At 35.2% G+C, this 23,410-nt stretch overlaps 1 protein-coding gene across 1 annotated transcript; it reads right to left on the reverse strand.

Moving 5' to 3' along the window:
* Positions 1-20,804: 20,804 nt before the first annotated feature.
* LOC110941244 (protein ALP1-like) lies at positions 20,805-22,437 on the reverse strand. The gene is made up of 2 exons (XM_022182870.2): positions 21,823-22,437; positions 20,805-21,731 (listed from the first exon to the last, which is right to left on the reverse strand). The coding sequence occupies exons 1-2, from the start codon at positions 22,322-22,324 to the stop codon at positions 20,881-20,883; spliced, it is 1,353 nt and encodes a 450-aa protein (XP_022038562.1). The 5' UTR covers positions 22,325-22,437; the 3' UTR covers positions 20,805-20,880.
* Between the last annotated feature and the right edge of the window lie 973 nt (positions 22,438-23,410).

Raw genomic sequence — 23,410 nt, forward strand, 5'->3', positions numbered from 1 at the left:
TATCGTCCGTTTGGCACATAAGATTACTGACCAAGAGGTCGAACGTGGCAACTTGCCGCCACGTGTTTCTGCCACTACCTCGACTGCTACAGCTACCACACCTGCTAGTGATCACAAACGAAAATGGAACGATACTGACAAAGCAACCCGTGCCAGCCAATCTCAGAAAAGGGCAGACAACAGCATCCACCGTAGTTTCAGCCAGTCGTCTTCTGTGAACCAGAATCAGAACAATAATTCAAAACAGGGTTCTTACGCGGGAAAGCTACCAAAGTGTGATAAGTGTATGTTCCACCATCGCGGACCGTGCACCCGGGTATGTCATAGGTGCAACAAGGTGGGTCATATGGCTAAAGATTGTAGGGTCTGGCTTCCAAAGCAGCCGCAGCAGCAGCCACAGCAACAGTCTCAACAGATTCGGGGAAATCAAAAGGGGTGCTTTCAGTGTGGTGATGAGGGTCATTTTAAGAGGGATTGCCCTCAGCTTAATCAGAATGCTGGCAACAACAACAATACTGGGAGCGACAACAATGGGAACAATGGTGGGAACGGAGCACGTGGAAGAGTATTTACTATTGGCACTGGGGGAAACTCGCAATGATGGCAATGTTGAGACCGGTACGTCTTCTTTGAATGATCTTTTTCTGCTTCTGTTTTGTTTGACTCTTGTTTCGATTGGAGTTATGTGCCTTAGGGTTCAGTCGTCAGTTAGGACTGACTCCCACCTCTCTTGTAAGATAAGCATGTAGTAGAGTTAACTGCTAGTAAATCGATAGAAGCTTCTCATGTTCTTTTTGGTTGTAAACTTGATATCATGGGTCAAGTGTTTGACATTGACCTACCACCCGATACTCTTGTAAGTTTTGACGTGGTCGTTGACACCGATTTGGGTATCTATGCATCAAGCGGAAATTCTCTGTAAAGAGAAAATCGTATTTATCCATCTCCCCAGTGGGGAATCCTTATCAGTTCAAGATCATCGTAGTGGTGCCATTGTTGGCATCATCTCAGTCGTAAAAGCCCAGAAGTGTCTACGGAAGGGCTACTCTGCTATACTAGCTCTTGTCACCGATTCGCCACTTTAAGAAAGGAAGATCGAGTATCTTCCAGTTATTTGTGAATTTTTCTGACGTGTCTTCTGAAGAGTTACCTGGTTTACTACCACATCGTTAGGTGGAATTTCAGATTGAACTTATGCAAATCCTGATTTCCTTCTAGGATACAGCAATCCCTTGGATTCGCTGGATACTATCACAGATTCATCATGGGATTTTCGAAGATTGCGTAACTACAACCTCCTTAGCACAGCTGGGAGCTGTGAATTCTTGGGAAACAAAGTCGCGGAACGTCTTTTCAGCTTTTGAAACCCAACTCTGCAACGCACTGAGCATTACTCCTATCTGAGGGTACTGATGGTCTGGCGGTATACCACGATGGTTCGAATCAGAGTCCCGATTACGCACCGATACAACATGAGAAGGCGACGGCTTACGTGGTGGACTTACAGGAAGGACTACACGAGTCACGACCTGCGGTGGAAGCCGTAGTCTTTGGATTTAAATTGGAGGCATTACTTGGACGGTACCGAATGCACCACTCAGACCGATCACAAGGGCCTCCCGTGTATCCTTGTTTCAAGAGAGCTAAACATGTGATGGCAACGCTGGATGGAACTTTTGAATGAATATGACCGTGAAACCGGGATGTGCACGAGCTTTGCAGCCTGCTATCGACTCTAACATACCTGATCAGACCCGCCTTGCCCAAACTGAAGAACTGAAGGAAGAAAGTTCTCAAGATTAACCCCTGTGGGGCATGGGGAAGCAACCTGTGACAGGTCGGACGATATTTGCTACTTCGTGGAACGAATATGGACCTCACTATACAGCAGCATTAGGGAACTAGTGCAGACGAAGCACACGGGCCTCGATATCCTATTCATCTGAGTTTTGATAGGATGTGTTAAAAACCTGAACACCGTGTACGGATGACCGGGCCTGAAGGCTCACATAGCAATGCATGAGGACGATGGTTGACTTGTGAGAAAGTCAAGGTGGGATATTAGCAACCAGAAACACATGTATGGAAATGGGAACATGCCGCCATGGGTTTTATCACTGGTTTATTTACAACTCGAAACGGAAACATTATCATCTGGGTGATCATAGATGGACTCATGTGACCATCACACTTTCATGCAATCGATGAACTGACGAGTTTTCACAGCTGTGAACGTCCCTCGGAGAGAGACGGCTTTTAGGTACGAGGTGCCAACTCCTGTTACCTCTGAATTTGATATATGCATGAATTATGTCAGGCAATACACAACACCCTTGGCTCATGTCAGGACCAGAGCATTGCTTATCACCGTTGGGCAAACGATCAGAGAAAACGAACTCTCCTGTCACCCGAAGACATGCTGCGAGCATGTGTGTGACTGGCTTTCGTGCAGATCGGAAGGACTCTTACCTATGGTTGAGTACTATTGCGACAGTTATCATCTTGGTAACCAGACAGCTATGTTGAGGCATTACATAAGACAATGGTGCCAACCTTCTTGGTAGACTAGGATGGATGACAACCCAATCACAGGTCTAGGACTTGTACTCGAAACTCTTGGGAAGATTGCTGGGATCGGATAACACTGGAAGTCCATTGGTACGCTTGGGAAGCCTGGCAAGCTTAACTTACTTTACGTTGAGTTATTCAACGGTCTGGGAAGAATCGGTAGGGTAACCTACAAACTCGAGTTACCCGACGAATCGGGTCATTTATGTTTCGGATCCAAGGCAGTGGTTGTTTTATGAAACACGTGCGATACCTTTACTAGAGGAATTTATCGAGCACATGGACCAGGAAGTCAAGGTTCGTTAACTTAGTTGAATTCCAATCATGAGTGTTCGTGGAACCCAAGGCGTGAACCGAAGTTACTGTGAGAACGCAAAGATCAGGTGAAGCTTTATTATCCTCGATTGTTCAAACGGTGGGACCAACTTTCGATATCATTGGCGAATTTCGGGACAAAATTCCCTTTCAAGTTGGGGATGATGTGGCACCCAACTGACCTCGCAATCCTGTTTTTACAATTTGGTTTAGGTGGTGTATGTGCAGTTCTCTGGATGCTTGGTGATTGCGTGTAATGCTTGATCCTTATTTGTGATTATTATCTGTGTAATATTACATATAGTTTAATTAGAGTTCCTATCGCTTCACTCTTCTGTGTTTATTTGTCAAATTTCGGGACGAAATTTCTTTCAAGTTGGGGATGATGTGACAATCCGAACTTTCGAGGTTTGTAACGTTTAAGCTTGTGATCTTAACTCTTCGTTAATTCTTTCCTATGTGTAACATGTTTCGTACTATAATATTCCATTAAACGCTCGTAACTTTAATAAACGTGTTTAACGTGTGTGTCGGGTTTTCTGTTGGGCCAATGGCTCGGTTAGGGTCGCACACAAAGATAGGACACACACCTTAGTTCTTTTATCTCGGCCCTACACTCACTTAAGTTCGGCCCACACCACTTGAGCCCACCATTCATGGATTATGTATCTAAAGATATGGCACTTCTGTTTGTTTTTTTTTATTAATCATAACATCCATAACATTAAACCAAATTAACATTTTTCTTGGTGTCTCGTTCTGATCTCGGCCCAAGCTGGATCACCGGCCCACTTAATGTTATTTGAGCATTATAATGGCATGTTACGTAACCTCTATTTACATCTCACTTTATCACCACAACAAACCCTATCCCTCTCAAGATCTCATACCTGCGGCATAGCAGACCCCCCCCCCTCGTGTTAACATCCTGATTGGTCGAAACCTTGGTTAGTGATCTCATACTTGTCTAAATTCTGATTTGGTTGATCTCAGTTATGTGAATTCCTGAATTAACATAGTTGGATAGTATGTGTTGTATGAGAGAGTTATGATTATGTTCTTGCACCTTACTGATTCTTGTTTAATCATCATATTGTGTGTGTTATATATGAATCGTTGTGCATAGATCGAATAGGGTAGTTGTCATGATAATTTATATGGTGATATTATAGGATAACCCTAATAGACTAAACGGTTTAATAATTAATGGAATAATAATGTGATTTGTGGGAATTCATGTATTAACATGGGAAACTCGATTAGGGTAGGTGCTAAAAAGTGGCCATGACTTGACTAGTAATCAGAATATGAATTTAATATTAAGCTTTGTATTGGACAATTGTTGATGACTATTAATTAATAATCAAGAAACTAATAAAAGGGATTTAGAAATTGTGAAATAATTGTGTGAGTTTGTTGGGTTTAAGGAAACAAAAGTGCAAAACAATTAACACATGTGCAACCGGATTCAGCCAGTTAGGAAAGAATATATTGTTATCTAATGAAAATAATTGAATGGATTGATTATACACCACTTGGACCTCACATATATACGGATTTGGACCACTCGGATTACTGAATAAGTATTGGGTTGTAAGGGTGTTTGGGCCAGTGACTGGGTTGGATCACGTATACATTTGTATATACTGGTGGGCAGGGGACTAATAAATGGTAGGATGTCGAAACAGGAAATTTGGTAATCTGAACTTGTAAATGAACCAATTATTTATTATGAGATGTCAAGGTAATAACCGTCTGTGGTGATACTTGATGACTGTAATGATTCATAAAGCATATGTGTTTCTTGTATGTTGCCTGTGTTGTGTAAATGAGAAATACGTGATTTATGTACATACAAAACTGACTGTCGTTGGAATCATATTAGGGCCTTGGTGACCAACTGTAAATAACGTAACGTAATCTACCGAGCACTCTAAGGTGAGTTCATCTCTCTTGAGCATGCGTCCCGGTGGTTGGGACAGTCAGTGGGTATCCCGGGAAGGGATAAGTCTTTTGGGTAAAAACGGGAATGTTGGATAATATACTCTTCCTATCACCTTTAAAGTCCCTCCGTGTTGTTTGGTTACCGGGAAGGTAACATGGTATTAGTTAGTAGCGCTACTTAGGTTTGGCAACCTCACCCCGTTCCTGGGAGGACGGGTGTTGAACTAATGACCTAGTCATGACCAATGCTTTGATAGGAGCATTGGAGAAAGGGCAAAATAATCAGAAGCCGTCTTGTATTGGGGTATTATCAACATTGTTTTCAACATTACTTTCGGAATTAAATTCAATGGATTAACTAAACATTTGGTAACCAATGTTTTCGTAAAACTATGAACTCACCAGCGTTGTTTGATACACTTGTTGCATGCTCGCAGGTCGTTAGATATCTTGGATTTGGGAACTTGCTGTCTGGAGTAGCCGAAGTGGTCATGGGTCGACTGAGAGGATTTATGCGATTGATTTCATGAAACTATACTTGGGTTTTGAAACAGTTTAACTTGGTTTACTATTTGCTTCCGCTGAACATATTGGTTTCATTTAAACATATTAATGGTATTTTATTAATAACAAAAATTGAAAAATCAAAACTCAAAAATTGTTGGTAATAAGTGGTGCAGGTCGGACCACAGTGCTCGAAAGCCAAATCCAGAAACAAGAGGAGAAAGGAGTATTACCAAGCCAAACAGTGCTTTGATCTGAATATTTAGGCTGAAAATGGTGATTGGTATGATAACAGAGTGTGTTACCGATGCGGTTATCAAGGACACATTGCTGTTAACTGCCAGAGTTGGAGTTATGAGATGAGAAGATGCTATAACTGTCAAATCAGAGGTCACATTGCCAGAGATTGCCCAAGGAGATCGAATGACAGATTTAGGGAAAATTCTCAAAAATTGGCAAAGAAACTAGTCAATGTCAAGCCCAAAGAACAGAAGGTTCAAGAACCTAAAGTTCAAGAAACGAAAGTGAAGCTTTCTCAAGGGCAAAAAGACAGACTGAGGAAGAAGAGGAAAAAGGCCAGAGAGTATCTGGAGAAGATTTTGTCCTCGGGTTCACCGGATAGATTGAATAAGAGTTCTGATGAATCAACTCCCTCGATTGCAAAGTCAAGCAAGACGAGTTCATCAGATACAAATCTGAGGACGAAAAAGGAAAAGAAGAAGGTAAAAGTTGGTGGCAATGAATTTGTTTATGTGAAAACAAAGGAGCCACATGTCGGCGATGAATCTGACTCATCAAAGTCAGACAAGCCACATTCAGGCAATGATTCTGGTGCGTCAAAGCCAGAAGAGCCAGTTGTTGAGGTAAAAATTGAGAATTCAGATTTAACAATGGATGATGCAAATTTTCCACCATTGTTGAACAAGAATTCAAAATCACCCAAGGACAGTCAGGCTTGGGTGAAACTGTTCAAATGAAAACCTGACTTGCCGGAGTTCCCAGGTTGATAAGCCTGGAACATGAATCGGCATATTTCTTGAGAAATTTCACTCTGGTGATTTTTCGTTGTACATGTGGTAAATCAGGGACATTAAGTTGTACTTGATTTTCTACAAGTGGTGTTTGAGATTTAAAACTGAAATTGTAAAATTTGTCATGTGTGTGAAGAAAACAAGATGATGAGATAACCCCGAACCTACAAATATTTGGTAAACAAACTAATTTTTCCGGAAAAACCATTCTGATTAAAACAAACTTAAGTGTTTTGAAATCATAATGGGAAAATTGTTTGTTGTAAGGGGGAGTTCTGATTGTTTACGCCAGGTGGATGCAGATTTGAAGTGATTCTCATCATGTTGTCAAGTTTGTACAGTTTGTTTCAAATTTTCCCAGAAAATCAAAATTGAAACATATTTTGATTTTAGGGGGAGTAAAAATTTTAAAAAAATTAGAAAATTTGAAAAATGTCAAAAACATTGAAAATTTAAAAATGAGTTTTGCTGAAACAAGAGGATATGATAGAAAATCAGTGGACTATCACAGCATGCTAAAGAAATGTAAAGTCTAAAAGTGATAAACGGTCTCACTTAAGATGTGACGATAGGCTCAGCTAGACTAGTAGATTTGCGATAACGACACAAACTAAATGAAAAAGCCTAGTTCTAGTGGGAAACATGGTTGAAAGCATAGTACTTAGTTTTGTCCTTCGTGATTGTGTACCTACTCAGTAATCGCTGATTGTCGAAAGAAATAAAACTGGTTAAGTTTGTGAACTTTCACTACTTTGCTGAAAAATCGCTGTGATTGTGCATTTTATTTTGCAAAGATTTAAACTTGTCTTATTTCTTTATTTTGTTTAAGCATTGGACATCCTCTCGTATACGTGAGTATCGACCTGGATGTTATTGCCTAAACGTTCTGCTTTATTTTCTTTGGTGTTTCGTTTAAGCTTCGGATCACCTCTGCGTATACGGGAGTATCGACCTGGTGGTTATAGCCTAAACAACTTCAACTTGTTTTATTTTCTTATTTTGTTTAAACATTGGACTTTCTATGCGTATACGGAAGTATCGACCTGATTGTTAATGTTTAAACATTCTGTTTTGTTTTTGCACAAATCACAGTTGATCAAAGTTTAAAGGCATTACTTGAGTCAGTGTATTACATGATGAGGGGATATGCTGAGATCGTTGGGTCCATAAGAACTTTGTGCAAAATTATTATATCTTAAAAAGTATCGGTAAGCATTTCGAAAGTTGTTAGATTGAGTTTAAGTGGACAACAATATCTTCAATCTATGTGAATCGTTTAAAACTTAAAACGATTAAAAGCTTAACGGTGCTTGCGATGTGTCTAAAAACTGATATGATCCTCTTTTGCAAACTCACAAAAATAATGTTTATGCATATTTCATTCCTGCATTTAAAATTTCTGCTTTTGCTTTATGTTTACATATTTTGAAAAATCCAAAAAGATTTTCGATAACTGATGTTGGAGAGCTGATTTTCAAAATCACAAAGGTTAAACATGATGACCAGATGGTTTGGTTAATTAGTTTGAAATGTTTAAGATGATTCATTAATATGAATTAGAATTTGGAATGTTTCAAATTTTGAAAAGTTTTAAATGTGAAGATTCTCAAATGTTTAGTTGATCCATTAAGTTGAATCACAACATTGTTTATTGTAATAGAGTGTTTGAGTTGTGTAGGTTTCTGATCCTGTTGCTACCAAAGGCCAGGTGATACATCAGAACCTGAGAAGAGCTTAAACTGAAAAAGCCAGGATTTGATTTCAAAGGTGATAACAAATTCCAGACAGCGATCCCAGCTTGGTGCAAGGGGGAGTCTGACGAGAGTTAGAGCCAGAGAAAGATCCGGGTTCATGATTCCAGAAAGAGTTCCTGAAGAAGACCGATCAAGATTGAAGAGTTGTCATGTTGAAGACTCTCACTGAAGATTCTGTCAACATTCAAGAGGGAGTCTGTTGGTGCAGTTGTCTGTCGACTACATCTCCGTTCGAGTCTTAGTTTAGGGCTGATTGTACAGTGCACGGAAATCAAGAATTCTTGTTTTAGAGTTGATTTCGCTCGAAATAACTTTGTGTCATTTGGAGCGAAATCACCATACAATCCTGATTCCGCTCCTGTTGTTGTGTTTCTGATTTCGCTCATATGTGTAATAGGTGATTCCGCTCCTAGTGAACATGTATGTTGGAGCGGAATCCCAAGCCTATATATAGGCATATTGGGGCGAAATTAATAGTTCAGTTAGTTCAGTTGTGATTTCCGACTGCGAAGCTCCGTCGAAGTGTCTCCGCGTCTGTAACAGCTTTCTGATCAATACAAGAGACAATTAATAGTGAATCCAAGCTAAACAAAGACTGAATCAATGAATTCCGCCTCTGATTCAGTCTGAGCACTCTTCTGATCGACTCGTTAGGTCGTTTCGCGATCCTACACTTTTGTTACTTTTTTATATTTGTTATACTATTATTAGTATTAGTATTAATATCAATATTAATAAATAAATAATCAAGAGACTTTATTATAAACACGAAGTAAAAAGGTTCATTATAAATAAATAAATAACTAGTCTCAAATAAAAAAGTAAACGTTCAAACATTAAAACAATTAATCACCTAGATCGACAAAATCACTTTCACGACGATAAAGTTGGGTATATAATTTTAGACGCCACCCATGCATTGTCTCTCATCCAGCCGCAGACATACTAATGTTACTTCATATACGTTTTATAATTAATAAAGACATTTATCTTTTTTTTTTCAAAGCACCATAGCTTTATAAATGTTATTTAGAATTGTTTTTGCTGATACGAAGCACTATATATTAATCATCTTAAATAAAAAAACTAAAACATTTATATGATAAACTGTTGTTTTTAAATATTTTTACACATTTCGGACCACTTTTTATTCAACTTGATTGTTTTAAAAGTTAAATAATTTATTCAAAAACATTTGTCAAGTTTGTGTGTTATAACAAAGATTAAGAAAACTTATTACATAAAAGTTTGATTGTATAAAAAATACTTTATTTTTTAAAGTAAAAAATTAAAAAGTAAAATAGAAATATAAAAGCTAAAAACTAATAATTGTAATTAATAATTAAAAAATAAAATAGAAATATTAGGTAATTAATGCCAGCACTTAAAAAATAATATAAAAGCTAAAAACTAATAATTGTAATTATAATTAAAAATTAAAAAAAATATTAGGTAATTAATGCTTTAGGTAATTAATGTCACCGCTTTTCTATCACCTACCTACCCTTCTCTCTCCTGAAATGTTGACTTTTGGGTATATTTAACAACACCCGTGGTTAATGGTGTGGTTATTAATGCCGACCAGATTTCTAGTCAAACGGTCAAACCTAGTTAAATTGAACCGAACACTAAATGATAATTAATATTATTAAATTATGCAATGAATTTGTTGGCGTTTCAAAAAAAAAATTATTCAATTATGGTGTAATTAGAGAATATATAAAAATTAAGTTATAATGTAACGCACAACTATTTAACTTCACATTTCCTCAAAACGAAAATCCCACAAATACATCTACAAAGTGATGGCAGCAGCGAAGCTACTGAAAAACACAAGGGATAAAAAAATGGTTGCTTTCAAATTTAATATGTTTGTTTTTATGGCCATAGTTGCATCCATGACATTTTGTAGCTCCGCGATGGAGCATGCGGTGGGTGATGACTCTGGCTGGATTACTCCTAAAAATCCCAATTTCTACGCCGATTGGGCTGCAAAAAAAACCTTCACCGTTGGTGACACTCTGCTCTTTGACTTTTACACCGGATTACATGATGTCACACCAGTGATTAAAGAGGACTACGATCGTTGTAGCGTCACGGTACCCGGAACTACCATAAAAACTGGTCCTGCCACCCTAAACTTGTACATCCCTGGAGATCATTATTTCATTTCTTCCATGGATGGGATTGCTTGTATAATCAAAAATTAGCAATTCATGTTGTAGACAATGACTCAAGTAATTGAAACAGGATAATAAAACTTTTTTTTTAAGTTGATCCATAGATGATGCTACGTTTAATCTTGTATCCACCGAGTGTATATTTTAAAATATTGATATGGCAGCACGATCGTAAATAATAGGAAGTAAAATTAGCTGGAAAGGCAAAAGTAGAACATCCTCCAGTTTTTACTATTTTTTTTTTTTTTGTTAAATCTAGTTACATACATTACTTTTGAAAATATAACTATATCATAAGTTAGGAATTTTTTTATTTTTAGTTTTAATATAGTATTATTAAATTTTAAATAAAACTTAACGGTTTCCCGTTGTCTGCCTCGTCGACATAGAACCATCGTTTCAGACGACAGCGATAATGATTGGTTAAACCGGAACAGGAACAGTTTTCTACCAGCGATGGTGGTCTGGAAAACTAGCGGTGGTGGTGGTGTGTGTCTCCTTGTGTGTGGGAGAATTGTGGAGCTGTGTTTGTAGGTAAGGTTAAAAAACAGGTGAAAAACAATGTAGGCTTAGACCAAGCATGCACCGTTGATCAGAAAACGAAAGGCCAAGATCAACTATGATAGTATTCACAACATTCATTTATTAATAGATGGTGTAATTAATAGATGGTATAATGTAATGTAAAGTAATGGTTATAAATAACGGTGATTCTGTGTATGTGATATAATATGATTAAAAGGCAAATAATATAATATGATTAAAAGGCAAAGTGTCTAGGTTTAGAGCATTCACATCCGAGTTTTTTCCCAAACTAGTGTAGATACAAAAAGTATTTACCTATTTGGGTACTTTAAAAATATTTACCTATTTGGGTACTTTTTTATATCTCTTTAATTTTTAACCTAATTAATACATTTCTTTTTTATTTTTCTACCCAAAGTTAAATTAGATTACTCACAGAATTAGAATCAGTAAAAATATGAGTAATTATTTTTTTGTAAAAAAATAAAAAATTCTGCAAATATTCAAAAAAAAATCTGCAAAAATTCTACAAAAAAAGTCTGCGAAAAATCCACAAAAAATCTACAAAAATATATAAAAAATTCTACAATAATTCTGCAAAGTTAAAACTAATCTGCAAAAAATATTATAAAAAACCATATAATCTACACTAGTTTGGGAAAAAACTCCATTTCTTTTTCCGTTTTATTTTCTTTTTATAACCTGAAATTGTCTAGGCTCTGTTTAAACTAAGCTCATAAAAAAATAAAACATTAAATTCACAAATTTACTCTCCTAAGTTATATCGATTAAGTGATAGTAATCTGGTGGAAAGTTTGATATTTCAAACAAGTTTATTTAAACTCAAGCAATTTATAAAATAAAGTTACAAATTTCAAATTTCTTGAAATTTGAGTTTTGAGAAAGATCCTAAGTATTTTAATTATTTCAATTTTATTAATAGTGATTATTTCTCCAATATTCTGTACGTGTAAGTAGTTTGTTTTTTTTATAGATATTAACCCCAAACGAACTACACAATGTGGACCATCAAATCCACCAACTATTACCCTATAGATTATATGGTTTTTTTATAATATTCTTTGCAGATTATTTTTTAACTTTGCAGAATTATTGTAGAATTTTTTAATATATTTTTGCAGATTTTTTTGTGGATTTTTCACAGATTTTTTTTTGTAGAATTTTTGCAGATTTTTTTTGAATATTTGCAGAATTTTTTATTTTTTTTACAAAAAATAATTACTCATATTTTTGTTGATTCTAATTCTGTGAGTAATCTAATTTTACTTTGGGTAGAAAATAAAAGGAAATGTATAAATTAGGTAAAAAGTTAAAGAGATATAGAAAAGTACCCAAATAGGTAAATATTTTTCAAAGTTCCCAAATAGATAAATACTTTTTGTATCTAGACTAGTTTGGGAAAAAAACTCATTCACATCCAACCCTCCTATTTTTTTAACTTATATTACACTAAAAGTCAGTATTTTCCCCCTTTTTAATTAAATAATACTTTAATTACTTATCTAATTACATTTTCTCTCTGTTCCACTCACATTCATTTTCTAAAATATATTAAAAAATTGTAAATGAAAACAGTGTCCTTTTAAATTACATATAAACATTAACATTTTATCTCTTCTCTATTTATAACCACTTAAGAGTTAAAAGTTAGAACCATTTTTTATAAAATAAAAACCCCTCTCACAAAATTTGGGGTTAAAATCTTATGGACTTCTGTAATTACAAACGTGCCTATAGATAGGAGCTACAAATTAATTCTTTATTCTTTAATCTACATATTTCATTTTAGCTTTTAACAGGATAATAAAACATTGTTTTTTAAAGTTGATCCTTAGATGATGCTACTTTTAATCTTGTATCCACCGAGTGTATATTTTAAAATATCGATATGGTAGCACGATTGTAAATAATAGGAAGTAAAATTAGCTGGAGAGGCAAAAGCAGAATATCCTCCAGTTTTTACTATTTTTTTATTTTGTTAAATCTAGTTACATACATTACTTTTGAAAATATAACTATATCATAAGTTAGGAATTCTTTTATTTTTAGTTTTAATATAGTATTATTATATTTTAAAATAAAATGGTTTATAACGATGTGTTTATATATTTCAGTTATGGGTAGGGTTATATAAAAAACCCTAAAAATTTTAAAAAACCCTAGAAAACCCAACCTCTCGACATTTTTTTTTTTTTTTTGAAAAAAATAACACATGTAATATACATGTTTTTAAGAGTTTTGGGCCAAAAAAACAAAAAAGCGCCGAAGGAATATTTAAAAAAAAAATAAACAAGTTTCAACATTTTTTGTCTAACACATGTTAGTCACAAAAGTTACTGAAATTTGTTTATTTTTTTTTAAAATAATCCTTTGGCGCTTTTTTGTTTTTTTTTTTTTGCCTAAAACTCTTAAAAACATGTATATTACATGTGTTATTTTTTTTGGAAAATTGGTTTTTAATAAACCAACCTTTGTTCCGTTGGTAAATAATAATCTTACCTACGTAATTGGTATACAATAATCCTACCTATCAACATGTTGGTACTCAATGAACTTCCGTTAATTTTTTTAACTGAAGTTAATTTTTAAGTTTTATTTATTACACAAAAAGTCCCTGTAGTTGTAATTTACTAGCTTTAACTATTTTATAAAACAAAAAAACCTCAAGGGGCTGTAATTTACTAGTTTTAAAATAGTTAAAGTTAAAACTAGTAAATTACAACTACAAGGACTGTTTGAGTAATAAATAAAACTTAAAAACTAACTTCAGTTAAAAAAAAATTAACGGAAGTTCATTGAGTACCAACATATTGATAGGTATGATTATTGTATACCAATTACGTAGGTAAGATTATTATTTACCAACGGGACAAAGGTTGGTTTATTAAAAACCAATTTTCCTATTTTTTTCAAAAAAAAAAAAAGTCGGGAGGTTGGGTTTTCTAGGGTTTTTTAAAATTTTTAGCGTTTTCTCCCTAGCATTATCCTTTCAGTTAACGGTGATTCTGTGTAGGTAATATGATTAAAAGGCAAGGTGTCTAGGTTTATGGACTTCTATGATTACAAACGTGCCTATAGACAGGAGCTACAGATTCTTTAATCTAAATTGATTTAGCTGTTAACTTGCTCAAAATAAGTTTACCTTCTAATCACAACCGGCCCTAAAAATTTATATACCCTGTTTGAGCTAAAAAAACGTGCCCTCAGGCAGTGGCGGATTCAGAATTTTTTTCCTGGGGTGCGGAAATTTTTTAAAGATTTTAGACCCCTAGCAATATAAAAAAAAATCGGTTCATAGCGGGTCGGATCGGGTCGGGTCATGTAAAACAAGTAAACACAAACAAACAAAGTTTCATAGCGAGTCGAATCAGATCGGGCTGGGTCCATTTCAATTTTCAAACAATCAAACCCTAACCCTAGTTCTAACTTTCTATCACATTAACAAACAAAAAAGCGTCAAAGTGCAAACCATCCCTACTTGTATTTCTCTTAATCATTAAATAAAAGAATAGAAAAACTTATCCAAAACATACCTTGGTCTTTCATTAGAAGAATCCGACGAAAAAAAGTGGTTCAACCCCTTTCCTCTTGAGAAATCGCAGCATAACTTCCCTACTCATTGTTCCTTCCTAATCCTATCACATACAAAATAAACAAGGATCTTCAAGTGTTCAACCACAACCCATGTTCCTTAATTTTCAATTTAAAATTTTGAATTTCAAGCCCTAGTAATTGTTATTTGCCAACCAACAATCATATAATCAACAAAACCACCCAACTAAAGACTAGAACAACCCAAAAATACATAAAAACATATAAAATTTTAAACCTTTTTAACAAATATATATATATATATATATATATATATATATATATATATATATACAGATATATATAGGGGACTGCTAAAATGAAAACCACCTCCAGTTGTAAGAACCATGAGAACTACACCATACGGGGCGAGTTGGAGCAATTTTTTTTTCATAAACGTAGATGCGTGTATTATAAACGCATTTCTAAAAAAAATCAAAAAAAAAATGTCGTGTGTGTAGTTTTGACCACCACAAGTTTGTGTTTACGGGTACCGTAAAAATTTACGGTACCTGTAAACACAAACTTGTGGTGCTCAAAACTACACACACGACATTTTTTTTAATTCTTTTTACAAATGTGTTTATAATACACGCATCTACGTTTATGAAAAAAAATTTGGTCCAACTCGTCCCGAATCAAAAAGTTCTCATGGTTCTTACAACTGGATGTGGTTTTCATTTTAGCGGTCCCATATATATATATATATGTATATATATATATATATATAGATATATATATATATGTTTCTATTGAAAAACCCCAATAAAACATCAAAACAAATTGAATTACCTATTTAAGTTCAATTTTTTAATTTCATCTTTTCAAATCTTATACTAGAATCATATAATCAATAAGAGATTAAGAAAACAACAAACCCATCCTATAAAGACTAGAACAACCCTAAATTACCTTAAAACACATAAAAGTTTAAACTTTTTTTAACCCATCCTAAAATCCTATTATCTCATGACTCTTGAACTAAATCACATAAACATCAAAATAACAAAACAAAAAAAAAACATGTACCTGTCAGGGGCGACATGAATTAACCAGTTTGCAGCCGGAATTTTGCAGTCGCCGGCAAGAATTATGTTGTCGCTGGGCGCTGAAGTGAGGCAAAGGGAGGGCGGGAGTCGCTGGCAAGTGGCAGCGATTTGGGGTTTTTTTTATTATGTGGACTGATTTTGTTTAACAAAACTAGTAGGTGGGTTGGGTTTGAATGAGTATTAAGTTATTGGGCTTGATGGATTGAATTTAAGTTTTACTAAAGGGGTTAGTGGGCTAACTTGTTTACATAACTTGATCGGGTTTCAATCCGTTTTCACAATTTTTTATATAAATTCCTAACATATTTTTGTAAGGGGTGCAGACGAAAATTTCCAAGGGGTGTGGTCAGAATTTTCCAAGGGTTGCGGTCCGAATTTTCCAAGGGGTGCGGACGAAAATTTCCAAGGGGTGCGGTCGAGATTTTTCGCGACAAAAACCACTAAATTTTTTTTCAAAGGGTGCGGCCGCCCACCCACCCCGTAAGGTGGGTCCACCCCTGCCCTCAGGCCTTAACGAAATTGGGTATTGGGCTCAAAGGTCTAAATCTAATGTTAATGGGCGAATAACAAATCTGAACCATAAAAATAGTTTTGTAAGTGGGCTTATGTTAGTGTTGTATGTGTATACTCTATTAATTTACTTATTTTTATATATACATATCGGAGTTTTTAAAAAAAATAACGTGCCCTTCGAAATATAGGACCCTGGCCGGTGGTCCTCCCCGCCCACCTTCAGGGCCGACCATGCTTCTAATATCAAAAGGTTGTGTGTTAGTAAGTGATACGCACAAAACGCAACATATAAATTGTATCACATATGTTATAAAAACAACCCTTTTCAATACTAATGCTAGAAAAATTGTGTTTCTTTGTTTACTTTTGATTTTCAGGATTAAAAGAGATTAAATGAACAAATTAATGACAAAAACCAGCATAAATATAAAGAAAGCATGTTGACACACTATACCAACCCTCCACGCTTCACCCCAAAAATAAAAACAACAAACCAGAAGACCAACACGGGGCCGTGCCTGCCAGGCATGGGGCTGTGCCCCACTCAAGATTCCTTGAAGAAAGAGACAGACAGAAAAAAACAAGGGACACGGGCCTTATACAAAACTCTACTTGGAACCGCTTAAACACCCCAAATTTTTTTCAAAAATTTCTTTTTATTTTTTGTTTTGTCTTGTTTATAGTTTAAGTTAGAAAATCAAGTTCTAAAAAGTTTTAGTTTTTACAAATTTACAACTTATAGCGCCTTGATTAAAAAAGGAACCAAATACGAAAAATTTAAAAAAAAGGCATAACAGATTTTTAAAATTTGATTGTATATATATGTTTACATTTTTGCCCCTTTTTCACAAAATTATGAGTTTTGAGCCTTTAACGAGCATACAACATTATATCTATACTAAATGCTCATCTTTCATTTATTGTGTGAATAGCCAGTACGGTTCCTAAGAATCTAGAACTTGACAAGACAATACATTCTCATTCCTTATCGACTAATCCAAGTAAGTATATGATTAGGGCATTAGGACTTTAAACCTTTTTCCTCTTTAATCTTATTTCATATTTTTATTTCCCCATAAAAACACAAAAATTCCCCCTAGTTAAGCCCTTTGAGCCTAAACCCTTTTCATTTCAAAACCCACAACACACCATCACCCAAAAACCATATTTTTTTTATCTTTACACCTTTATTTTAATAAAAATCGGTTCTTTTGAAAAAACGAAAAAGCATGTGACTTTATTCAATATATATATGTATATATATAAGGTCAAAATTTAGAGAAAACGATGAAAAGTGTGAGAACGGTGAGAACGCTTATCGATCGTCCGATCAAAACAATCTATGGACTAGATTGGCGCGGTGGCGTTTTCGTAAATAACACGAATTCTATTGAGTCGACGTGCTTCATTAGGGGTAAAAAGGTCTTTACGCTTCTATACCAAAACGCCAACTAATGAATTAAACGCCATTACTGGCCAAAACGCATCCCTATATAAACAAAACATTCTCATACATAAGAACAAATCTCTCCCAACCTGAAAACACCATATTTCGACTATATAACATTCATCTTACAACGCCAAAAAATGCAAAACATCAAACACACCTACCCAAAAAACGCCATATTTTACTATATACCAATCATCTTAGAAAACACCAAATCTCTCGAATATCAAAAATTTCCAAAAAATGGACTTTTCTTTAAGATACACTATTTCCTCAGAAAAACGCCAAAAATGCCAAAAATCGTTTCTTGTATATTCAATATTGTTCTACGCGAAGTTTCAGAAAATGCATTCTTTCCTGAGGTGCTGCGACTCAAATAACATTTTGCTGAATGAGATGGACAAAACTTCAAGAAAAAGATACTGGGGTCAGACTTATGTCAGTTTTTGTGTTTTGTTAGTGATGAAAATTATAAAGGCATTAATTAAACGAATGATACTGATGAGTGGTTTGAAGATACATATTCAAACAAAAAACTCATGTCATATTGTCTTTCCAAACTGCCAAAAAAACACAAGCATGACAAAGCCAAACTGCCAGTGAACATGTTTCAAAGAAGAAAGAGACTGACGACAGTGAAGATTTGAAAGATGAATTGTTTCTATTTTTATTTTTTTAATTTTCTTTTTCTGTTGTTTGTTATGTATTTTTCAACTTATAATAAAAAAATAACATTATATTAATAAAACGCCAAAAGTCATAATTATTGCGAAACGGCATAATGAAGTAAAACGCCAAAACTCCCAACCTATAATAAAAGTAATTTTGAGAAGAATTATTAAAAGCGAAAAATGGAAACAAACGCCAAAAACTACTTAAAGCCATTAAAAAACGCCAAACTTGGAAGATGGAATGTCTAAGACCATAAAAACTCATAAAAACCTGAACAAAATCAGTAAAAAATACACACGGTAACTGAAAAGACGGCTACTTTTTAATATCATTTATTATAAATAAAAATCCCGCCTAAACTACGCGCCAAAAACATCCTATAAGAGAGACGTCTCTACACAATCAACTGATCACACCACCAAAAAAATAAACGCCATCTTTCCAACAAACCATTCACTTTAAAACGCCAAAAAAAGATACTTAAAAAAGCCACAGATGCGGAACGTCATTTCTTCTTTATTGAGTATTGTTCAGAATGAAGTTTCACTGAATGGATTCTACTCTGAGGTGGGTATATATATAAGCTTTTGCTGAATGAGATGGGCAAATTATCATGAAAAAATGAAGAAAAAAAGACTTTTACCCCTTAACGAAGACGGGCGTTATGTAGGAAAAAAAGGATCTACATAAGGTATTCAAAACAGGTTCAAAACGCCAAAAAGGTTAAAGTAGAAGGGGCTGATGACAGTGAAGATTTGGAAGAGAAATTAGATTATAATTTTTATTTTTTTTTAGTTTCTATTGTTTGTTATCTAATTCTTTGATTTTATTATCTAATTCTTTACTAAAAAAAATTAATATAAAACGCCAAAAACACCAAAACGACTGATAGTGTGAAAACTGAGAAAACGGATGCTAGCAAAGCACGATGTTGCTATAAAATGCCAAAAACGCCAAACACGGTATTACTAAAAAATCAACACTAATTCACCGATGAAATTGAACAAAACAGTAATTGCTAAACAGTAAAATGAAGAGACGGTAACATTATTGCCAAACATTTATTATATTAAAAGCCACTACATGGAAAACTGAATTTATTTATCTTTTCAAAATGCCATAATTGTCTGTCAAATTATAGACCTGTATTCTACTTGATATAATAAACATCAAGAAAATTACTGATGTTTTGCATCCTGATTTAAAAAACAATAAAAACGCCAAAACATAATTAGAAAGCCAAAATATTAACTATGATCCTGATCTACAAACAATAAAACGCGGCGTATTTATTAAACGCCAAAAAAATGGAAACGGGATGTGGCACGCGTTTAAAAAAAGAAAATATGAAAGGACAAAAAAGCCCCTCCGCCCTTCTATATGCCGTGTGACACGTGTTAGGCCAGGAAGCGTTCTCACCGTTCTCACACTTTTGAGCTTTTTCTCCTGATCCCGTTTCTATATACATATGAACCACGAGAATTAATGTGAACACAACAAAATAAACCCACTACACCACCAAAAACCTAACCCCCATCCCCCCACCACCCAAAAACCTAAGCTAAATGCTAAAAACTAAACCATAAAGCTAAACCCCCAAAAAACCTAAAAAAACCTTAACAAATCTAAAAACACAAATTTTTTGATTTTTTTAGTTTTTTTTTAGGTTTTTTGGGGGTTTAGTTTTTAGAATTTTAGCTTAGGGGGGGGGGTAGGTTTTTGGGGGTGGGGGGTAGGGGGTTAGGCTTTTTTAGGCTTTTTTTAGGTTTTTTTTAACTATTTTAGGTTGTGTTCACATCGTTTCTTGTGATTCTCGCAATAAAGATGGTTCTCGCATGAACCTTACCCTATATATTATTGCAAAAATTAAGCCCAATCACAATAGATAAATAAAAAGCCCACTCACATCATGTATTTCATTTGAATTCGATATTCTTGTTTTTATAAATTTAGTAGAACTCTTTTGTTTCTTTTTTTTTTTTTTCTAGTTTAGCTTAATTAGCTAACATGCTACACACCAGGAGGAATTCGATCAATGTCAGGTCAGTTTGTTACAGTACCGATACTCTCTACAGCAACCAAAAGAGAAAAAAAAATTAAAATATGCATAAAATATATCAACACGTATTTTACATTGATCGAAAACCATAAAAACGAAAAAGTATGGGTTTCAATAATACTGAGGCCGGTATCGATTTTGTTTGTTAGGAGTTAGCTCGGTTTGTCAATGTATCAGCACTCGTATAGTTTTCGATACCAATGGGTGAGAGGCTTATATTATATCGATTAAATATCTTCAGACTATGTTATGGACCCTCCTACACAGATAGTCGTTAATGAGGATATTATTTTGGAGTTGTCGAACTGAAACACCCACTTTCGACTACGATATGATCTAACAGACCACATTGATGGTTTAGATATCTAATTTCAAAATTCTGACGAAGAGATTTTTTATTTTAGTTTTTAATTTGAGTAATCTTTTTCTTAGACCATGCGTAATGGTGTAACATTATAATGCCCCCACCATGGGGCGTTTTGCGCCATGTGGCAGCCCAGTCAGCAAGGGGCATTATACCATAAAATGGTGTAGTGGGGCATTATTCAGATAATGCCCATGCAATCATTTCCCAATTATTTTTTTTAAACTTTAAATACTTTATTAAATAAAAAAAATACAATACTAGAAATAAAAAACATAAAATCCGATTAAATAAAAAAAATACTACAAATAAAAAAATTAAAATCCGAATATAAAAAAAAAGACTAGTTTTCATCTTCGCTTTCTTCACCCTCGTCCTCCGTTTCTTCCTCTCCCTCCGGTGGAACATACCGAACCGACCATGCGTGGTGTAGTAAATCAACCATTAACTGGGAATGGTACGGTTCGTAACGCAACTCTCGCGCGTTATTCACTCTTTCTTCCATTGACGCCTGCGGATGCTCTTCTTGAACGGCTTCTGGCACATAATTCTGGCATATTGCCTTTCCTTCGTCTTCCAAAATCATGTTGTGCATGATTATACACGCGTACATAGCATCTCTCATTTTTTGCTTGCTCCATGCACGACAAGGATTTCTCAAATAATGCCAGCGTTGTTTAAGAACCCCAAAGCATCTCTCAATGTCTTTTCGTGAAGACTCTTGAACCTTTTTAAAATATGCTCTTTTTTCATCAAAAGGATCACTATACGTTTTCACGAAAATCGAATACCTAGGATATATTCCGTCGCTCAAGTAATATCCATGAGGGTAATAGTTTCCATTTGCGTAAAACGACGCTTTAGGAGCTTTGCCAGAAATCCACTCCTCTAACAGCGGAGATTGTTCAAAAACGTTGATATCATTGCATGACCCGACCACGCCAAAGTAAGCAGACCAAACCCAAAGGTCCTGTGAAGCAACCGCCTGAAGAATAATAGTGGGTCCTTTTTGGTCACCACGTGTGTGTTGGCCTCGCCATGCAGTCGGGCAGTTATCCCAACGCCAATGCATGCAATCTATGCTCCCGATCATACCAGGCAAACCATGCTCGGCATTATGTACCTCGTAGATCTTTTGAAGGTCCTCCCATGTAGGCGTTCTAAGATAACGCGCACCGTACACATCAATTATACCTTTATAAAAAAAAAAATAGTCACAAAAAAAAATTAAAGAAATTGTAAACATAGACAAAAAAAATAAAAGTGTAAAGTATAGGAATTTTACCGCGACAAAAATGCTCCAAGCTATCTCTCGTTGTTTTCTCCCCCATTTTTAGATACTCGTCATTGATGTCGGTAGTGTTTCCATAAGCAAGGATTCGTAACGCCGAGGTACACTTTTGGATACCGGTAAATCCAAGTTCCCCTCTCGCATCCGCTTTTTGTTTAAAAAAATCGTAGTTGGCTTCCAAGTCGTGGACTATACGTAGAAATAACCGCTTACTCATTCGGAAACGACGTCTAAACATTTCGTTCGAATATGTCGGCTCCTCGTCAAAATAATCCTTCATCAAACGATCGTGTGCCCCGCGTCGGTCTCGTTCAATATAACCTCTTTTACCTTTTTTGGCTTGTGGGCGACGACAATGCTCGGCATATCTCATCGCTAGTTTACAAGCACCCGTAACCGCCTCTTGCTCAACCTCCTCATCGGTTGAACCATCGCCATCCGCAAAAAACTCGTGATAGCAATAGTTTAGCATGGAGGAAGAACTAGGAGAATCCATCAAGTTTTTATAAAATTCTTGTATTTTTTAGAGAGTTTTTGTGATTATTTGAGTTGAAAATGTTTGAGGGTATATATATATATATATAGGGGGAAATAAAAAAAAAAAAAAAACTAGCCGTTAGCAACTAGCCGTTTGATTCGTCCGTTCCACATTCTCGAGCGTTTTAAAAATCACGCCAAAACAAATTTTTTTCAAAAAAAACGCCGGAAAACGCCCCGTGTAATGGCGAATCCGGCGTTATGCAGCGTTTTTTTTCAAATTTTTTTAAAAAAAACGCCCCGTTACGGGGGGTCTTATAGGTTGTATTTTTATTACTTTTATGCATTTTTAAAATGTTGGTTTTTAGTTTTATTTTATTTGATATTTTATTTAAAAAAAATAGTGTTGGAATGTGATGGGTGTTACAAGTGCTTTAGTGATAATGTGATGGAATAAGGTGTCAACTGGTAATTGGTGTGATAGTGTGTTGTGATTGGGTGCCCTTTCCCTCCTAATGAACTTAGTTACAAAATTCATTAGTTAGTTAACTAATAATACCAGATATGAGATTATTACACAATGGTTAACAATTATTTAGTTGTAGCCTCCTGGAAAGGCGAAGTAGACTGGACTAGATGGTTATAAAGCAGAAGCAACACAGGGTCGGACCAGATTATTGGTACTACCGGAATCAACGAGAATGTGAATTGGTTGGATATTCACAAAGCCGGTGAGACGCAAAATACCATAAAATGTAGCTTGAGATAGTGCAAGGAATTGAGGAACGTCGGGAAATGTGTTGTGGATGTCAATCATTGGCGGATTCGGGAATGGGGTATCATCCATTGGCGGAGGGTTGTTTGGCAGCGGGTTGTTCGGCGGTGGGTTGTTTGGCGGTCAGGTGGAAGACCCGGCAAAGGAAATTGCAATGGGAAGACTGGAGATGGCATCAAGACGATCGAGAACGGTTTGCAAACCGTCATCAATGGTGGATGTGGAGGTATCTTTCTTGTGAGCCATGGGGAGTTCAAGATGAAAGCACCAATTGTTAAGAGGTTAGTTCGAGAGAACCACTCCCCAAAAGATAAACGTAAAAACATAAGA

Source organism: Helianthus annuus, chromosome 5 (genome assembly GCF_002127325.2).
Source record: "Helianthus annuus cultivar XRQ/B chromosome 5, HanXRQr2.0-SUNRISE, whole genome shotgun sequence".
NCBI lineage: Eukaryota > Viridiplantae > Streptophyta > Magnoliopsida > Asterales > Asteraceae > Helianthus > Helianthus annuus.

Coding starts and splice junctions, on each gene's coding strand:
- LOC110941244 (XM_022182870.2), bottom strand. CDS start 22,324: ATGGATTCTCCTAGTTCTTCCTCCATGCTAAACTATTGCTATCACGAG. Junction 21,732..21,822: donor CTTGGAGCATTTTTGTCGCG/GTAAAATTCCTA, acceptor TTTTTTATAAAG/GTATAATTGATGTGTACGGT.